The sequence below is a fragment of the Carlito syrichta genome, unplaced genomic scaffold (genome assembly GCF_000164805.1).
Source record: "Carlito syrichta isolate Samal-C Ts95f unplaced genomic scaffold, Tarsius_syrichta-2.0.1 Scaffold139178, whole genome shotgun sequence".
Lineage (NCBI taxonomy): Eukaryota > Metazoa > Chordata > Mammalia > Primates > Tarsiidae > Carlito > Carlito syrichta.
The window spans coordinates 369,873-386,159 of record NW_007083274.1 but is presented as its reverse complement, the minus strand read 5'-3'; the positions used below and the strand labels follow the sequence as shown (position 1 = coordinate 386,159).

At 56.1% G+C, this 16,287-nt stretch overlaps 2 protein-coding genes across 6 annotated transcripts in view; one reads left to right on the top strand and one right to left on the bottom strand.

Moving 5' to 3' along the window:
- Nucleotides 1-9,388, top strand: part of CSNK1D (casein kinase 1 delta) — a 35,045-nt gene extending 25,657 nt beyond the window's left edge. For 2 of the 5 annotated variants that reach the window (XM_008049913.1, XM_008049911.2), the window contains 2 exons: nt 2,364-2,427; nt 3,607-5,882. In XM_008049913.1, the coding sequence (XP_008048104.1) occupies nt 2,364-2,396 (33 nt within the window). In that variant the 3' untranslated portion in view covers nt 2,397-2,427; nt 3,607-5,882. Of the gene's footprint in view, nt 1-2,363; nt 2,428-3,606; nt 5,884-9,198 lie in introns of those variants that run through there. The other 3 variants (XM_021708499.1, XM_008049910.2, XM_008049912.2) reach the window with 3 other exon arrangements.
- A 426-nt stretch (nt 9,389-9,814) lies between these two features.
- On the bottom strand, nt 9,815-13,950 carry SLC16A3 (solute carrier family 16 member 3). The gene is made up of 4 exons (XM_021708498.1): nt 13,705-13,950; nt 13,068-13,211; nt 12,033-12,788; nt 9,815-10,567 (listed from the first exon to the last, which is right to left on the bottom strand). Exons 1-4 carry the CDS (start codon nt 13,925-13,927, stop codon nt 10,293-10,295), a joined length of 1,398 nt encoding a protein of 465 aa, XP_021564173.1. The 5' UTR covers nt 13,928-13,950; the 3' UTR covers nt 9,815-10,292.
- Nucleotides 13,951-16,287: the final 2,337 nt, after the last annotated feature.

Sequence of the window (16,287 nt, the reverse complement as noted above, 5' to 3'; positions counted from 1 at the left end):
TCATGCTTTTGTTGTTGGTTTTTTGTGTTCACTAACATGCTCTTTCAGCAGCCCAGAACAGCTTTTATGTATTGACTTGTTTTCCTCAAATAGCTTTCAGAGTCCCCCACCAATAGGGACATGGGTGAGAAGACCTAGGAGGAGCCCCTCAGGGCTGTTGCTCTCACCAGCAAGCGTGCTGGATACCCCACGAGGCTCTCTTAGAGGAGCAGAAACTTGTTTCAGAAATGCATGGCGACGTAGTTCTGGGTGTTGTTGGGAGGCTGCCTCCCATCTGGGTCACAGGGTGGTACTGGACATAGCCTGTTGGTGCCTGTTGATGAAGAAAGCGCAGGAAGCAAGACTGCTGATGTGAGGAGTGCTTTTGGCCAGTTGCCATCTTTTTAATCAAATGAAATGAGTAGTTTTACTCAACATTCCTAATTCACTAATAATTTTATTAGAAACGGATGTTTTTGTGTAGTAACTTTCCCCAGAGAGACCAGAGATACAGGGAGTTTGAATGAGTGGTTATATGAGTGTCTGGCCGGCATCGAGATCAGGTTTTTATGTGTGAATACCCCAGTGGCCCTAGCCTCAGCCCTGTGCCTTCACCAGGAGACACAGAAAGCCTCTTCCCAGGAACCTGGCATTCACACATCAGCGACTGTGAGCAGGTCCTGGAAAGATTGGTCTGGGCCTGTCCATCCTCTTAACACATGCAGGGGACTCTGGGTGAACTTAGACATCCTCACATCAGTGGCACAAAGGAAGAGGCAGGCCTAACTTTTTTCTTCCTTTTCTTTTCTTTCTTGAAAATGAACCTGTGGTGGTTTGGGATCATTGCAGAAAGTAAAACAGTAAGAATCAGGAGGTCCTGAGAGTGCCAGTCATCACAGGCCCGAGTCCAGCAGCCTCTTCTCGGCCACATGGTCCTGGTGGACACCCAGGAGTGGCTGTCTCTGCCTGCTGGTCTCATCGCTTGCTGAGGGACCATGCACAGCCCCCGGGTGGCAGCAGAAAGTGTGCTTCACTTCCTTCCTGTGGTTGAGCTTATGGCTTAGAGTCCTGCATCCTGCTCTCTTGGACTGTGTTTTCCATATGAAGAAATACGATGTGGCTTTTAACAGTAGGGAGGAGTCTCCAGACAATTTTTATCTTGGGGTCTTTCCCCTCATCAGCATCCTAGGTTTTGCTCCTGGTCGCCCTGCGGTTTTCCTTGAGACTCCCGTGTTCTGGGTGGGCTCTCTCCTTTATCCCTGGCGGGAGGATTTCTAGGTCCCTGGGAAGCTGCTGCCCTCATACTGCATCCTCTCCCCTCTGGGTCTCCTTTGGGGATCTGAGCAGTGGCCTCTGGTTTTGAATCCAGGGGGGACAAGCGAGACTTCGTCCTTGATCATCTCTTCCTGAGACCATTGGCCAAGCGCCTGCCCTGGTGGTGTGGAAGTTACAGAGTATGTGGGGTTGCTCCAGCTTTATAGTTCTGTAGTCATTCTCACATAGGCTCCCAGAGAGAGTTGGGGCTTACAGTAGAAATAGCACTGTGTGTGTTCAGGGTAAACTGTAGAAACAGGTGCTGCACATGTTTCCCGGGCTATTCTTCCTCCTTGGTCTGCCATTTCTCCTGGTTCTCTCTGCCCCTTCAGGAGTCAGTACATCCCATGAGGATGCAAGGAGTAGGCAGAAAGGTTTTCCAGTACTGGTTGGCCCCCCAGGCAGGACTGGACGGTGAAGGACGTGCAGGTGGCTGAGGTCCCTCTACTGTGGGACTTTCCCCCCAGACTTTGTAAGCGGGGCTACTCCCTCTTTACCCCTCCTCCCTTCTCAAGGGGCAGCTTGTGTTGGGCCCGGCCTCTTTGACCAAAATATCGTGGGCCTAAAGGGCATCTATAGATGGATTGTTTGTGTTTTGTGTTTTTGTTTTTTGTTTTACTTTGTGAGAAGAAAGGCCTTATCAGTCATTCATGTTCGGAAAGGGGCCAGTATTCCTTCGAATGACTCCTTTCATTTATGCTGTGCCTAGTTGCAGCCCAGCCCTCGTATTCATGAGGAAGCGTGTCTTGTCCACTGGTCCCATGTGTGGGGCCCACCCAGCCTTCCATCCTGCTGGGGCATGGGGTTCTCTAAATGTGTGAGAACAGCTAGAAGGGTCTGTCCTGTGCCCTTGCGAATGACTGAGCCTAGAGGAAGAGCAGCCATTACTCTTATCCAAAGGCCAGTCCTGAGTGGCAGTGAGCTACAGCTGTTCCCAGCATCCCCCAGACAGTACCTGTCAGTGGTCTGTGGGCCTGGTTGAGGTGAGAGACCCATCTGGACGTGGAGCCGCCGTAGGCAGTCAGGGGGCCATGGGATGCTTACCAACAGCTGTCTTTTCCCCACCTCAGAATAGCATTCCTTTCGAACACCACGGCAAGTAGCTGCTCGTCTCGCGTCGGAAGGCAGCGCTGGGTGAGTGTGCTTGGGTGGGCGCAGCAGCAGCAGCGCCAGCGCCGGGAGGGTGGGAGCCGCCACCCCTGGCCCGCCCAAGGGAGCTTGCCGATGGGGCTGGGCTTGCATGGCAAGTGCCGAGATAGAGTGAGGCTTCTTCCGCTTTGTTGTTCTCCTTTGGGTACACGGCAGCTGCAGTCAGCTGCCCAGTGTGGGGCGAGGCAGCCACAGTCTCTGAACGGAGCAGCCCAGGAGACATCGTGTTGTGCCTGTGGCCTTTGGCCTCCCCGTGACTACATCCAACAAGTCAGTGCTCTTTCTCCCGGGGGCCCGTGTGTGAGCAGGAACAACAAGGCACTGCCCTGGTCCTGGCTCTCCATGCCCTAGAACACTTGCGGTGCCTCGTCTGGAGTCATTGGTGCTGGGGAGGGGCGTCTGTGTCGTGCTCGCTGAGTGGCACCACGCTTGGTGTTGGGGGCTCTTGAGCTCTTGTTGCGTTCCGACTCCCGGCGGCCTTGCCCATCCCAGCCTTTTTAGTCGTCTTTCTCTTCCTAGCTCTCATTTATCTCTGTCCTCGCTTGTGTTTCTTTTCAAACTTGGCCTCTGCCCAGCCATCTCGTCCTCGCAGCTATCGTCTGCATCAGTCCCTCCTCCACGGCCCCCTTCCCTGCCGTTGGTGCATGGCCAGCGTCCACGCTGTGCTCCCTCCTGGTCAGCCATGGGCACGGGGCTTCTTCTAGCAGGGGCTCGCGCTTCTGTAGGGTTTAGTGCTGCTGGGAGACCTGCTGCCGTTTTCACACTGTGCACACTCTTGGAAATGTGTTGATAGGAACTGCTTTTCACGTCTTCCACCAAAGGGGTGCCCGTTTTCAAAACACTGAGTTCCTTTCTAGGAAAGGAGGTGGGAGCACGTGTCTCCTCCCCTTGGATCCTCACCGATGCTGCCGTGCGGCTCTGCGATCACCTTGCTTGCATGCCTTTTCTTCCGTCCCCATCTTCCTGTCACTTGTTCTGCTGAGCACATGTCCTGGCTGCAGAGATCCCTCTGTGTGGCTGGGGTCGCAGACGTCCAGACAGGGGCTAGGCAACGTGTGTTCCCTCCCTGCCAGGCTCCATCACTGTAGTGTTTGTGCTAGGCACTTGACAGGCCTCGTTCTTCTAGCCTCATGCTGACCTTCTCCTGTGCTTTGGCTCCGACAGATTCCCGGTCGGGTGGCTTCCAGTGGTCTTCAGTCTGTCGTGCACCGATGAGAACTCTCCTTTTTGCTGTGAAGGGCAGACAATGCATGGCTGATCTACTCTGTTACCAATGGCTTTACTAGTGACGCGTCCCCCGGTCTAGAACCGAAATGTTAACACCGGGAGCTCTCCAGGCCACTCACCCAGCGATGCTCATGGGGAAACAAAACAAACTTAACGGACAAACTCCAAGAGCTGCCACCGCCAGGGGCTGCCACTGTGGCCCCCCACGTGAACTCGGTTATAACGGGGCTGGGAAGAAAAGCAGAGTGTGAGAGACCATTGCAGAGAGCACCAGACTCCCTTTCAAGAGCCTTTCTGCTCCGCTTCCCTCCCATGGTGGTGACCTGTGCTCCCTGACGAGTCCACTGTAACTACCAATCTTCTACTTGGTTAAGACAGTTTTGTATCATTTTGCTAAAAATTACTGGCTTAAATCTGTGTAAAGAAATCTGTCTTTTTATTGTTTCTTTCTTGTCTGTTTTTGCGGTCTTAAAAAAGGCTTGACTTTAAAGAATTCTGAAACAAAGACACTGGCTTAGAGTTTGTGTGTCAAGTGGAGTAAGGCAGGGAGGGGGCACGTGAATCTCAAGGATGTGTGTGTTGTGTTTGTTTTGTTGTGTTATGTTGTCCACTCTGGAGGGAAATTTCTCATCAGAAGTTCTATTACATGTGCGCCTGTGCGTGTGTGTGTTGTGGAACCTCGTTGGCCTGGTTTTGGCGTCTCACCCTCCCTCCTTCATAACTGAAATGCCTGTGACCATCAGTGCAGTAAGGAAGTGCAAGCCCTAGAACAGGGCGCAGCGATTGTTTCCAAGCACAGCAACATGCAGTTGTTCCCCAAGGAGGTGAGAAGGAATTCAACTGAAGAACTTGGAAGTCGACTGAAGAACTTGGAAGCAGAGGCTTTGTGACCCTACTAGGGCAGTTGGGAGCTCCAGGAGTAAAAGTTGAGGAGAGGATTGTGATTTGAGGGACTTTGGGGTTGTATTTAGTTATTGGGGTATAGTGTATGCTGCCTCACTGCCTTTGAATTCGAGAAATTTTCTAAACAGACTGTATATACTACCATGTAGATTGGCGCTTCGTTTGTGTCAGTGCCTGTGTGCTCAACCCAGAAGGGGGGCTGTCCTTACCAGATGCCAAGGTTTGCCCAGAAAAGCCAGCAGGCCGAAGGAAATCCACCCTGAAGTGCCAAGAAGGTGACTTGACTTAACACCTGATCTTGAACCTTCACATCCAGGAAGGTGTGTACTGTGCACTCCATGACCCTCAATTGGGTATGTGTGAACTGATCAGAAGTCAGCCATGTAGGTTGGGCTGAGTCTCATCAGAAAGAAAGCAGCCTCCACAGCTGGTGCTGCCCCTCTGGGCTCCTGGCTGCAGTGCTGTGTGGTTCTCTAAGACGCTCTCTCTTGCCTTTAATTCTGCAGCAGTCACATGCACCAAATGGTGGTGGTAGCCAGTGGGCATGAGCGCCCGTCCTGGACATGAGGTGCAATACTTGTGCATAGGCATTTCTGCATTTTCTCCTGTCGTCTGTGGAGAGCATTCCATTTGGAAACTGGGACCCTGAAGGTGTCCGCCTTGGTTCTTCCCTTGCTTCCCCATGGTCCCATTGCACAGGAAGGCTGACCCTGGGACACCATACCTGGTGGCATCCCAGAATATGGCTGTTCACGGTCTCAGCTGACCATCCATCTGTCCGAGCCCATGGGCACTGCTTTCTGAATGCTGAGCTGGTTACTTTGTAAGCATTTTGAGGTGTGGGGCCTTGACTGGGTAGGGCTGCATGTCCAGAAGTGTGGAAGGCAGTCAGGTGAGTGGGGCAAGTTTGAGGTTTTGTTTGCTATCAAGCATCCTCTTAGTGGTGGGCTTTCCCGCTTGGCGAGGTACTGGGCTGCAGCCTGCGGTGGCACCAGCTTTCCTTGTAAATAGCCATGGTCCCAATGTAGTACAGAAAGACAGTGCAAGGCAGCCTCTGATGTTGTGAACCTGCACCCAGGTTCCGACCTGAAGTTGCTGTGGACTCAGCTCCTGGGTCGTCGAGGGTGTGTGGTTGTGACAGTTCTTGCCCAGTATTTAATCCCCATCATTACTTGCAGGATACCTAGTTAGAGTGTCTGTATCAACCTGTGTACTGGTACCCAGTCTCTGAGCTGTGCATTTGTATTACCACTGTATTTGTGTACTTTAACAATTGTGTAAATAATAAATTCATAATGACTTCTACCTTTCTTCCTGGCCCCTTCTATGTGGTTTTTATTTCATCAGCTTAAGAGATTCCAGTGTTGAGATTAACTACAGGAGAACTGCTATTGTGAGGACAGGTACTCCTGTTTGTCCTCTCAGCCTGTTGGCATCTGTGAGCTACTGGGGCAGGAGAAGGGCTGCCCTGGAGCCCCGGGCCCCCAGCTGGCATGGTGTGGATGGACGCCTCCTCCTGGACTTCTGTTCAGGCTCTGGTATGCACACGGGTAGGGTGTGTGCACACATGTGAGTCCACACAAGGGTTGTGTGTGGCGTTTCCGGGGAGCCCCTCTCCTCAGCTTTACCTTCAGGAAAGAGGCCCTGCTCCCCCATTGCCATAGGCAGTACCAGCAGGAAGCATGTGGCCACCCTGTCTAATGGGATGTGAACAGACCTTGCTGGCGGGATGGTGCATTCACGCTACCATGGAGGGCAGCTTGTGGCTTCCGCTCCCAAATGAACCCGTCACTCCCCGTCCCAGTAAGGGTGCTGTCCCCCATGGCATGGCCCTTCTTAGCAAATAACCCCCGTGAAGGCGATGTCTCTGTCCCTGGGTCTTATGGCTTCAGGCTCCATCACTTGAGTTGTTGAAGGCCAAGAGCTGCTGTGTCTCCCTTCCCCCAGGGGCTCCAGATGACACTACACAGGCACAAGGAGACTATCTTCATGTGCTCCTGCCAAGGTCTAGGTAGATGAGGGGTCAGACTGTTGGAGCAAGGAGGTCTGCACCCGTGGCCTGGGCCTGTCTGGCCTCACAGACTCCTAGTAGTGCCCCATATACAGATGTGCCCAGAGCCCAGCCAGACAACCTCCCTCCCCCACACTGTGGCATCTTGGCTGTGGCCACATCTCAGGGTCCTGCGCTTGCCCAGACAGCTGAGTTGAGGAAATGCTTGTTTGTAGTCAAGGGCCAGAAGGACTTCCTAGTCCATTCTCTCAGAAGTTGCTGGATAAGAAGGAGCATCATGGCTTTGCATGTGACCACGTGTGGGTGAGTGCTGGAGAGAATTTTGTGGCTATTCTGTGATGGTACATATGACACATTCTTGCCCCCAAACATCCACTGGGGTACCCACAGCCAGGAGCTCAGTGCCAAACCCTCCTGCCCTGACTTTTGCCTCTTCCAGGGCCCCTCCTCTTTGGGCCATTTCGACCGTGCCCCACATCCCTTCTCACACCTCACTGCCTGAGACTGAGCAGCTGATGTGTGGACCCTCACTGTGGCCGTGAGTGAGATCACCCTTCACCCTGCTTATAGCCACACTGGTACCAGCCTGAAAATGGTAGAAACCCTAGTTACTGTAGTTACTGCCAGAAGAGGGGGCCGGGGTTGTGCTTTTTCCCAGAGGCCACTGCCCCACCCAGAGGCAGCTGGACAGCGGCTCTTCAGCGCCATCTGGCCTTGGAGGGGATGTGTGTGGGTGGAGGGGAGAGAAGGAGAGAGATTGGTTAGGGGCCTGGCTGGATTCTGTGTCCTTGAGAACATGGCTTAGAGGCTGAGACGAGCCAGCAGGCCCTGCACGTGTGGGGAGGTGCCTCCTGGAGCTTCATTACAGACCCTTCTGAAGGCTGAGGTCTCTGGCTTCCAGGCCCTTTCTGGGTCTCCTGCCTCTGCCCCCAGAACCCTCCTGCACAGACCCCACATGTCTGTTCCCAGGCTGTTCCTGCAAAGACCCAGGGCGGGCACCTCCCTTGTCTTCGGAGGTGTGATCTGAGACGGAGGGCAGTTAGGCATGTGAGGCAAGATCAGAGATGCAGCCCAGGATGCTGGCTCATCCCTTTCCCTGTGGATTTGGGGACTATGTGATGATGTCTGTGCTCCTCCCCGACCCTCCCACTCCAGACCTACGTAGAGGGGTCTCTAGACCTACATGCTTTTCAGGCCATTTGTGTTGCTGGGGAACCTTCACAAGATCATGGACAGGAGACTCTTTTGGTCCCAAAATCTATTCCTGGGCAGGGGGCAGTTCTGTTCACAGCCTACATTCCCCCAACCACTCCTGCCCCCAGGTTCCTCTATAGTACTTAGTGACTTTTTCTCCCCTGGCCCTGTGCCTCAGGCCTGCCTGCTGGGTCAGAACGGCAGACACCACTACCCCAGTGACCATGATAGCTCCTTGAGAACAGGAAGTGGCCTTTTCTCCCTATCTTGGTACACACAGCTGAAAAGCATCTGGAACCAGAAAAATAGGTGAAAGGGCCACCTCCCTATGCCTCTCTCTCCCAGTGCAGTGGGAGGAGCCCTGGGTGCTGTGACCTGTGCATGGCAGTGCCCTCGTGGCATCAGGCACCAGCCCCCAATGATCTGAGGGACTCAGGCCATGCAGCAGCTCTCCCCTGAAGGCATCGGTGGGGTGGGGGGCGCAGAGCTCATACTCCTCTGCAGTGCATAGACTCCAGCCCCTGCATGTCCCACCCCTAACCTAGCTGCATCCACTTTCTCAGGGAGCTCTCCTACATCTTAACTGACTCAGAGTCACTGAACAGTGTTCCCAAGGCATGGTTTTTAGGGATCACCACCTCCTGGCTTCATGCTGCCCCTACCCCAGGGTTAGCCGATTTCATTCTCTGGGTGCGGGTGTGGGGACAGGGCTGGGAAGAAAGGGGCTGGGACCAAAGCTGGAGGAACACTTACTTCCTGCTGCTCCTTCCCAGCCTGGGGCTGAGGCAGGGTAGGGCCAGAGTGAGGCTCACAGCCTTTTTGGGAATGAGACCCTTGTGGCTGCTCCCCCAATGGCTCCTCTGGAAGCCCAGGACAACTCTGCTGGGGCTGGCAGGACCAGGGTGGTCAGGGTCAGTGTACCCAGGATCTCTTGGGCCAGAAGAGAAGGGAGTGGGTCAGAGGAACCTGTGGGAGTTTCTGAGGAACCAAGGGTGACTGGGGAAAGGGCACGGGCAGGCCCTGTGTCCACGGATACCTGCACCCCACTGCCTGGTCCCTCTCCCTTCAGCTCGAGGAGGCAGCTATGAGCACTGCAGGCCTGTAGGCTGCAGTTGGGGCTCAGCCAGCCCTAAGGCCAGGAACCTTGCCAGTCTTTACATGGGTGAGGTTGGCAGATTCCAGGACACGTGGCCCTTGGCTGCTCAGAGCTGGACCTTGGCCTCTGAAGCTGCCAGTACTGCCTACCAGCCTGAGCCCCAGCAGAGGGGCCGCTACAGCCATGAGGCTACAGGCAGGGGCCTGAGGTACAGGAACTCAAGCCTGGCTTCCTGCAGGGCTATACAGGCCAGGGCTATGGGGCGAGGCTGGGGCAGACAGGGAGGCTGGCCTGAGACGGGTGCTTTTGCTTGCTTTCGTTGCAGAGGAGCAGGGATGTGGCATCTCTCCGGCTGCACGCGGCCCGCAAGGGTGCCCGCTGCCGTCCCCAGCGCCCGCGACGCACCACCTACTGAGGGCCCCAGCGGCCTCTGACCGGGCTCCCGGCCATGCAGGTCGCTGCTGGCCACAAGGGCAGGTGGGTGTGAAGTGCCCAGGGCAAGTCCCAGCACTGAGGAAGACAAGGAGCAGAGAGGCCAGCTGCGTGGTCCAGCCAGCCCGGGGGTGAATAAATGAGGCAGGAAAATCCTATTTCTTAAACACACGCACAGTGAACAGAAGCTGCCTGCCCACCCCAGCTCATATCCGTACCACAGGGGTCCCCCTGCATGTTTCAGACATCAGCCCCAGTGCACAGCCTCACATGCTGTGCCTCCAGGCACCTGCCCCACACCTCTCTATAGACCTAGCACCTGCCACATGTAACCCTCAGGGTCAGCAAGGAATGTTCTGGAACAGATATCACTGAGAAAGCTGGTACAGACCAGAACCGCTTTGTGAGAATAAGCAGGTTTTTTCTTAGTTGAAGTGAGATTTGGGTGAACAGTCAGACCACACAAAGCACAGAGCAAAACTCCACGCACTCCTAGTAAACAGTCCTCCTGAGTCTCCCACACGCAGGTTTATTTCCACCTTCCCAGGTGGAAGGAGCTCTGTCCCCAGACACTCAGAGAGGAGCAGCATGGGTGCGGCAGTAGAGCCTGAGAGCACAGGACAGTGGGTCAGAAAGGCCAGAGAGGGCCCTGTGCAGTGCCCACCCCCAGCCTGTCCCAGCCCACCCTCTGATTAAAGTCATGTTGTCTCAAGTGTGGGTTTCTAGGTCCTTGAGCACAGCGGTGGGCACAGGGCTGCTTGGGGCAGCAGGCTGAGTCCATGGCTGCAGACGGCCTGTAACCTCGTGGCTTGGCTTCACTGCAGATCCGCCACCCGCTACCTCCCTCCCGCAAAACACTGATCAGGTGACGATCCGCTGATGAGGCAGCCGAGCCGACGGCCCCACTTAAGCCAGTCCTGTTTACGAAATAAATACGAGCGTTGCCAGTCTCTGCACCTTTTCCCTGTGCCCTGCCGGTCTGGTCCTTCACACGCTGGTTTCCGGGGTGTGAACAACCTCCCCATTTTTCTCAGGCTCTGCCTTCAGGAAGTGCTCCACCTCCCGCGAGTCCACCCCCACATCTGCAGGGGGCTTGTGCAGCTTCTCCTCCTCCGCAGCTGCTGCCCCAGGTTGCAACTTCTGGGGCCTCCTTCCAATGCAGAAGCAGTTGCCCAGCAGCAGAATGAGGGAAGAGGTGAGCACCTCGGCCCCCGCCAGGATGAACACGTATTTGTAGACATGCGTCGCATCCAGGAGCTTGCCTGCAAGAAGACCCTGTCACCAATTGTGGTGTGGGGGCGGCGGCCACCCCGGGGTCCGGGGCTCCCACTGTAGCCTGTGTGTCTAGTTGGTGTCTGTCAAGACGTGGGTTGCCCTGTCAGCCTCCCCGCTAATGGAGACAAGGTTTTCTCTACACTACGTGTCCTCACCAGTTTCCTCTTCCTTCTCATCCCCAGGGGAGCATAGACTTAAAGGCTAAAAATAGATGTGGCTCTGAGAAGGGTTTGGGCCTTAGTCAGTGGTAGGAATCACGCAGGTCTCTATGGAGCCCTCCTGTAGCTTCATGCCAGTAGCCTCAGAAGCACTGCTGTGCCGCCCAGGATCAGAGACTGAGGCCTTTGCCCCTCCCCACCCTACCCTGCTAGGGAAGGAGAAGCCAGAGGTCGAAGAGCCCCAGAGAGACCTCAAGACCCAGGGGAGGGCAGCTACTAAGTGTCAAAGGCCAGAGTCTGAGCCAGGCTGCTCCCTCCCGTCAAAACCATTTTAAATTTCCCTCGAGTATTATTCCCTTAGCCCTCCAAAAGAAAAGGAAAAGTGAGCTGGGCTCGGTGGCTCAGCCTGTAATCTCGCGCCTTGGGAGGCTGAGGTGAGTAGATTGCCTGAGCCCGCAGGTTCGAGACCCGCCTGGGCAACTTGGTGAGACCTGAGACCTCATCTCTACAATAAATCAAAAATTACGAGGCCACGGTGGCCGGGAGCGTGCCACTGCCCTCCAGTCTGGGCGACAGAGTGAGACTCCAACTCAAAAAAAACAAAAAAAAATTAGCCAGGCGTGGTAGCGCGTGCCTGCAATTTTGGCTACTCGGAAGGCTGAGGCGGAATGATCGTCAGAGCCCAGCAGGTCGAGGCTGCAGTGGCTGGTGGCCTGCGGTAGCCAACTCAAAAAAAAAAAGAAACGAAAAGGAAAGAAAAAGTGGCCAGGCACAGTGGCTCAAGCCTGTAATCCCAGCACTTTGGGAGGCTGAGGCAAGAGGATTGCCTGAGCCCAGAGGTTTGAGACCAGCCCGGGCAACTTGGTGAGACTTTGTCTCTACAATGTATCCAAAAAATCAGTAGTGCATGCCTGTAGTTCTGGCTACTTGGAAGGCTGAGGCAGAAGGATCATCTGAGCCCAGCGGGCTGACACTGGGATGGCCATGAGCATGCCACTCCACTCCAGCCTGTGCGACAGGGTGAGACTGACTCAAAAAATTAAAAAGAAAAGCCCCAAATCACAAAGACTGGCTCTGGCCTCATCTGAGCTGCCTAGATTGTGACTGTTCACTGCTTTTAGGAGCCACATCTAGGCCACCGCATCTGTCACATGCACCTACATCTAGACCATGCTGGCTGAGCCCCCCCCAACTCCTAACTGACACCTAGGGTCCTTCCAGCTCAGTCCTCCTGCAGTGAGAATAGGGCTGCCCAGGGCCATGGTCCCTCCACCCCTCCTCCCTTGGTGCTCACCTCCTGATGGTGGCCCGATGAGCACAGCTACCGCCTCCAGCAGCAAAACCAGGCCGATGGCACTGGAGAACTTTTGGGTCCCCACGATGGCCATGAGCACCTCAAACTGCAGGGCGCCCACCATGCCATAGGAGATGCCAAAGAAGATGCAGAAGACCACCAGGCCACCGTAGTCACTGGCTGTGGAGCCCGTAAGGTCGGTGAAGCCATTAAAAAACATGGCAAAACTGAAGAGGTAGACGGAGTAAGGCCGCACCTTCTTGAGTCCTGTGATGAAGCCAGCTGCAGGTCGTGCAAAAATGTCGATGAAGCCCAGGATGGTGAGCAGGAAAGCAGCCTTCGTGTCAGGGACGCCCATGTCCTTAGCGTAGCTCACCACAAACACGGGTGGCACAAAGAGCCCCAGCACCATGACGGAGGCAGCCACAGCATAGATCACGAAGCCGCGGTCCCGGAAGACACTCAGGTCCAGCAGGCGCCTAGAGGACTGCTGGGGCCCCGTGACCACACCCGGCCGGGCTGCCAGGGGCCGCATGAGTGCGGCACATACGCAGCAGTTGAGCAGCAAGCCACCCAGGATCAGGAAGCCACCCCGCCAGCCGTAGTGGTCCTGCAGCAGCTGCCCCAGTGGGCTCAGGGCACACAGAAACACGGGGCTGCCCGCTGCCGCCAGCCCATTAGCCATGGGGCGCCGCTTGTTGAAGTAGCGGTTGAGCATAATGAGTGAGGGCTGGAAGTTGAGCGCCAAACCCAGGCCTGGAGGAAGAGGCCGTGTGAGACCTACCCTGCCCATGACATCCCCTGAGTCCCAAGACTCCTGGCCTGTCCCCAGATCCTCCCAGGCCTAGGCTCCCAGAGTATGCAGAGCTCCCACCACCAACACCCTTGGGAGATAAGAAACTAGGGGCAGGCAGTGACCCCTGGTACCCTGCAGCTGCCAGCCCTGCCATCCTCCAGAGGCCTAGACTGAGGATCAGATGTGCCTGGCCTCTGCCCTCCCCTGACACCCATGGCCCACCGACTGGACCCACTCACCAGTGATGACCCCCGTGGTGAGGTAGACTTGAATAACGCTTCTGCAGAAGGACGCGGCCACCATGCCCAGGGATGCAAAGAGGCCACCCACAAGCATGACAGGCCGGCAGCCGAAGCGGTTCACGCACACACTGCAGAGTGGGCCTAGGAAAGGCAGGAGCTGAGGGGCTCGACCTGCAGCCAGCTCTGCCCTCCACACCCATGGAACCCACGGCTGTAGCTGGCCACCCTCCCCATGCCTCCCTCAGGCAGGCTGGGGCACCCTGTGGCCAGGTTTCCTGGGTGCAGGTCACACAACACGCTCTAGGCAGAGCATAATTCACATGCAGAAGGCTCTGCCCTACTAGCCCCTGCTTGGTCTACAGGTTGGCAGGAGTGAGCCATCTTTGGAGTTCTCAGGGACTGTCTATAAATACACCCGACCTGTTTGGACAAAGGCCAAGACAGGCTTTGCCTCCACCCAGTCTGGCGCTGTGGGGAATAGAGTATTCCAGCAGTATCCCCGTTCCTCAAGGGCTTCCCTCCAGGATCCCCGTGGACCTGAGCAACTGCCCTGACCACACACAGCTTCCTGTGGCCCGGCAGGCCTAGCCAGCTGAGCCCCAGGGTGGGTCCCTGGCATGGGGACAGCCCTCACCTGTTCCATAGAGCATGGCCAGCAGGATGGAGGAGATCCAGGCCGTGTCGCTGTAGCCAATCCCAAACTCCCGCATGAGCTCCTTGAAGAAGACACTGACGGCCTTGGGGAAGGCGTAGGAGAAGCCCGTGATGACAAAACAGCCGAAGAGGACAGCCCAGCCCCAGCCGCCATCAGGGGCCGTGATGCCTGTGGGACCCTCATCAGCCACAGCTCCTCCCATGACCTGGAGGGCTGCCTCACCTGAGAGAGAAAGCAGGGGCTCAGGTTGTCAAAGTGATCCTCTCAGCTGCAGTCCCTCTGGGGGTGGAGGGCAGACATGCAAGGGACATGTGGAGCCGAGTGGCAGACCCCTGGGGGCTGGCTCCTGGAATGGACACCCCCAGCAGCTCAGCAGCATGGTGCGGCCCGGCATGGCACAGAGCCCTCACCTCAGCCACCTCGCCTGATGCTTGGTGAAGAGCAGGAGAGTTGAGTGGGGGCAGCAATTGGGGCCCTCATCCATGCTCCTCCCCCACTCTGCCTCCTGTGCCCACACAGCTGGCTCTAAAGGGCAGTGGCTTTTTTGGGCTCAGCCAGGACTCAGGTTACCTACTGGGATGAGCAGCCCCCAGCAGGGACATGGACCTGGCTGGCATTTTCCGCCCTGCCGTGTCCTCCTAGTTTGGCCCATGTCAGGGGCCTCTCATGGCTGCCTGCACCTGCCATCCCCTGGGACTATGGAGCAGCCCTGAGCTCCGCCCTGGAGTATCTGGGGTGTCCTCCAGACTCCCCACCTATGTCTAGGAAGATCTCGCCCCTGCTTTCCTGCCCCTGAGATGTCAGGGCTCCCGATTCTGCCCTCGGGCCTCACTGACCCACCCGAGAGCTGAAGACCAGAAGGGTCTCTCTCGATGGCTGTGGGCGTCTAAGCCCCAAGGATGGAGTTGAAGCAGGTAGAAGTATAGAGACTGCGGTATCAGGGAGCAAGTGAGGTGGGGGTGGGCCCCTTGTCTGCTCTGGGCCCTCAGAGGGTCCGACTCTTCCAGTGGGAGGAATCTTGTCATCCTACCTCTGCCTGGCGTGACCCACAGCCTGCAGCCCCTGGGAGAGCCTGGGGTCCTGACAAAACTCCAGAAAGTCCTAGAGCCAAAAGGAGCCTCCAGAGGAAGGGCAGGTGGGGGGCTTCCATCCAGCCCATTAGAGCAAACTGTTTCAGCCCCCAGGAGGCCTAAACCCCACACTAGTCCAGACGGCTCACATGAAGCAGAGTAAGTTGGAATGCTAGGGCTAGATTTCCATCTCCATCCCCCACCCCCACCAGAAACCCTCAACCCAGGGATCAGCCTGGTGGTGGCATCCCCTAACTCACCAGGGAGTGTTGCAATGGGCCGGTGTCTCAAGACCGAGGGTGGCTCAGTCCAGTCTGCTTGGCCTCTCCTACCAGGGCTGTCTAAACCGGCACCCTGGGAAGGAAAAAGGCCCTGGTGTGTACGGTTGCTGACATCTCTCACGGGAACCTCTCCTACAGCCGGTGCTCCCCGACACACCCCTCCCTGTCTGCTGGGCTCACCCCAAGTACCTGCCAGGCTCAGTTTCATAACCTGCCTTGGCTCCACCTCTGCCCCCTTTTCTCAGTTTCCTCCTGCAAACATGTCCACGCACCCTGGACCTGGCAGAACCCTGGGGTGCCTGTCTTTGCATCTGAGGTGCATGTGTAGCCTAGAGGCAGGACTCTGGAGCCAGCACAAGGGCCACCACAGGAAGCCCGAGCACAGGCACAGTTCGGTGGGGGAATCCAAGTTCCTCTTCTCAGGCCCGCTCCACAACCAGCCTGCTTGAGCATCCCCAACCACCCCCACAGGGGCTGTGCCCTCTGGGAGCCCTGACTCAGCGGTCTGGGGAGGGTTTTTTAAGGGTGTCCTAGGTATTCCAAGCAGTTGCTGTTACTGGTGAGTACCATTTAATGACCAGCCCCAGGGGTCAGGTGTGAGTATCAGGGTGATGACAAGACAGACACAGCTCGCTGGAGCAGAACAGCTCCTTCCCGCCCCCTGCCCCCAGAGGTCCCGAGGTCCACCGACAGAGCCTGAGCCGGCTCCCTGGACCTGAGACCTTGGGGCCACTTCTGGGAAACCTAGGAGAAGCCTCTGGCTGCACTGGAATGCCCTTCTTCCCTCTCTCCCTGCCTGGGATGGACAGAAGAGGAATGTCACACCAGTCAAGGCACACTGCGTGGAAGCACTAAGCAGCAGGATGGGTCCTACCCACATTAGTGTTACATTTAAGAAGTCCCTAAGATGGCATACAGCAGTGTCACTAAACACTGAAAGTAGAGGCATTTCCAGAATGAACTGTGATGCAATGAAACCAACAGAAAACATGGGAACCCCAGGCCCAGGATCTAGAATGCTGACCATGGAAGGGCTGGATCTTCTTTAGGGTCAAGTTTGTGTTGGGTTGTGGGTTTACAAATGTTTGTTGCATGTTTTAAAATAAACCAGGTGGGTCACGCCAAGGAGGGGAATGTGTCCAGAAGCAACAAGGAATAGCACAAGTCTACACCCAAGGTTCCTCCTCCGATTTTTTTTTTTTTTTTTTTTT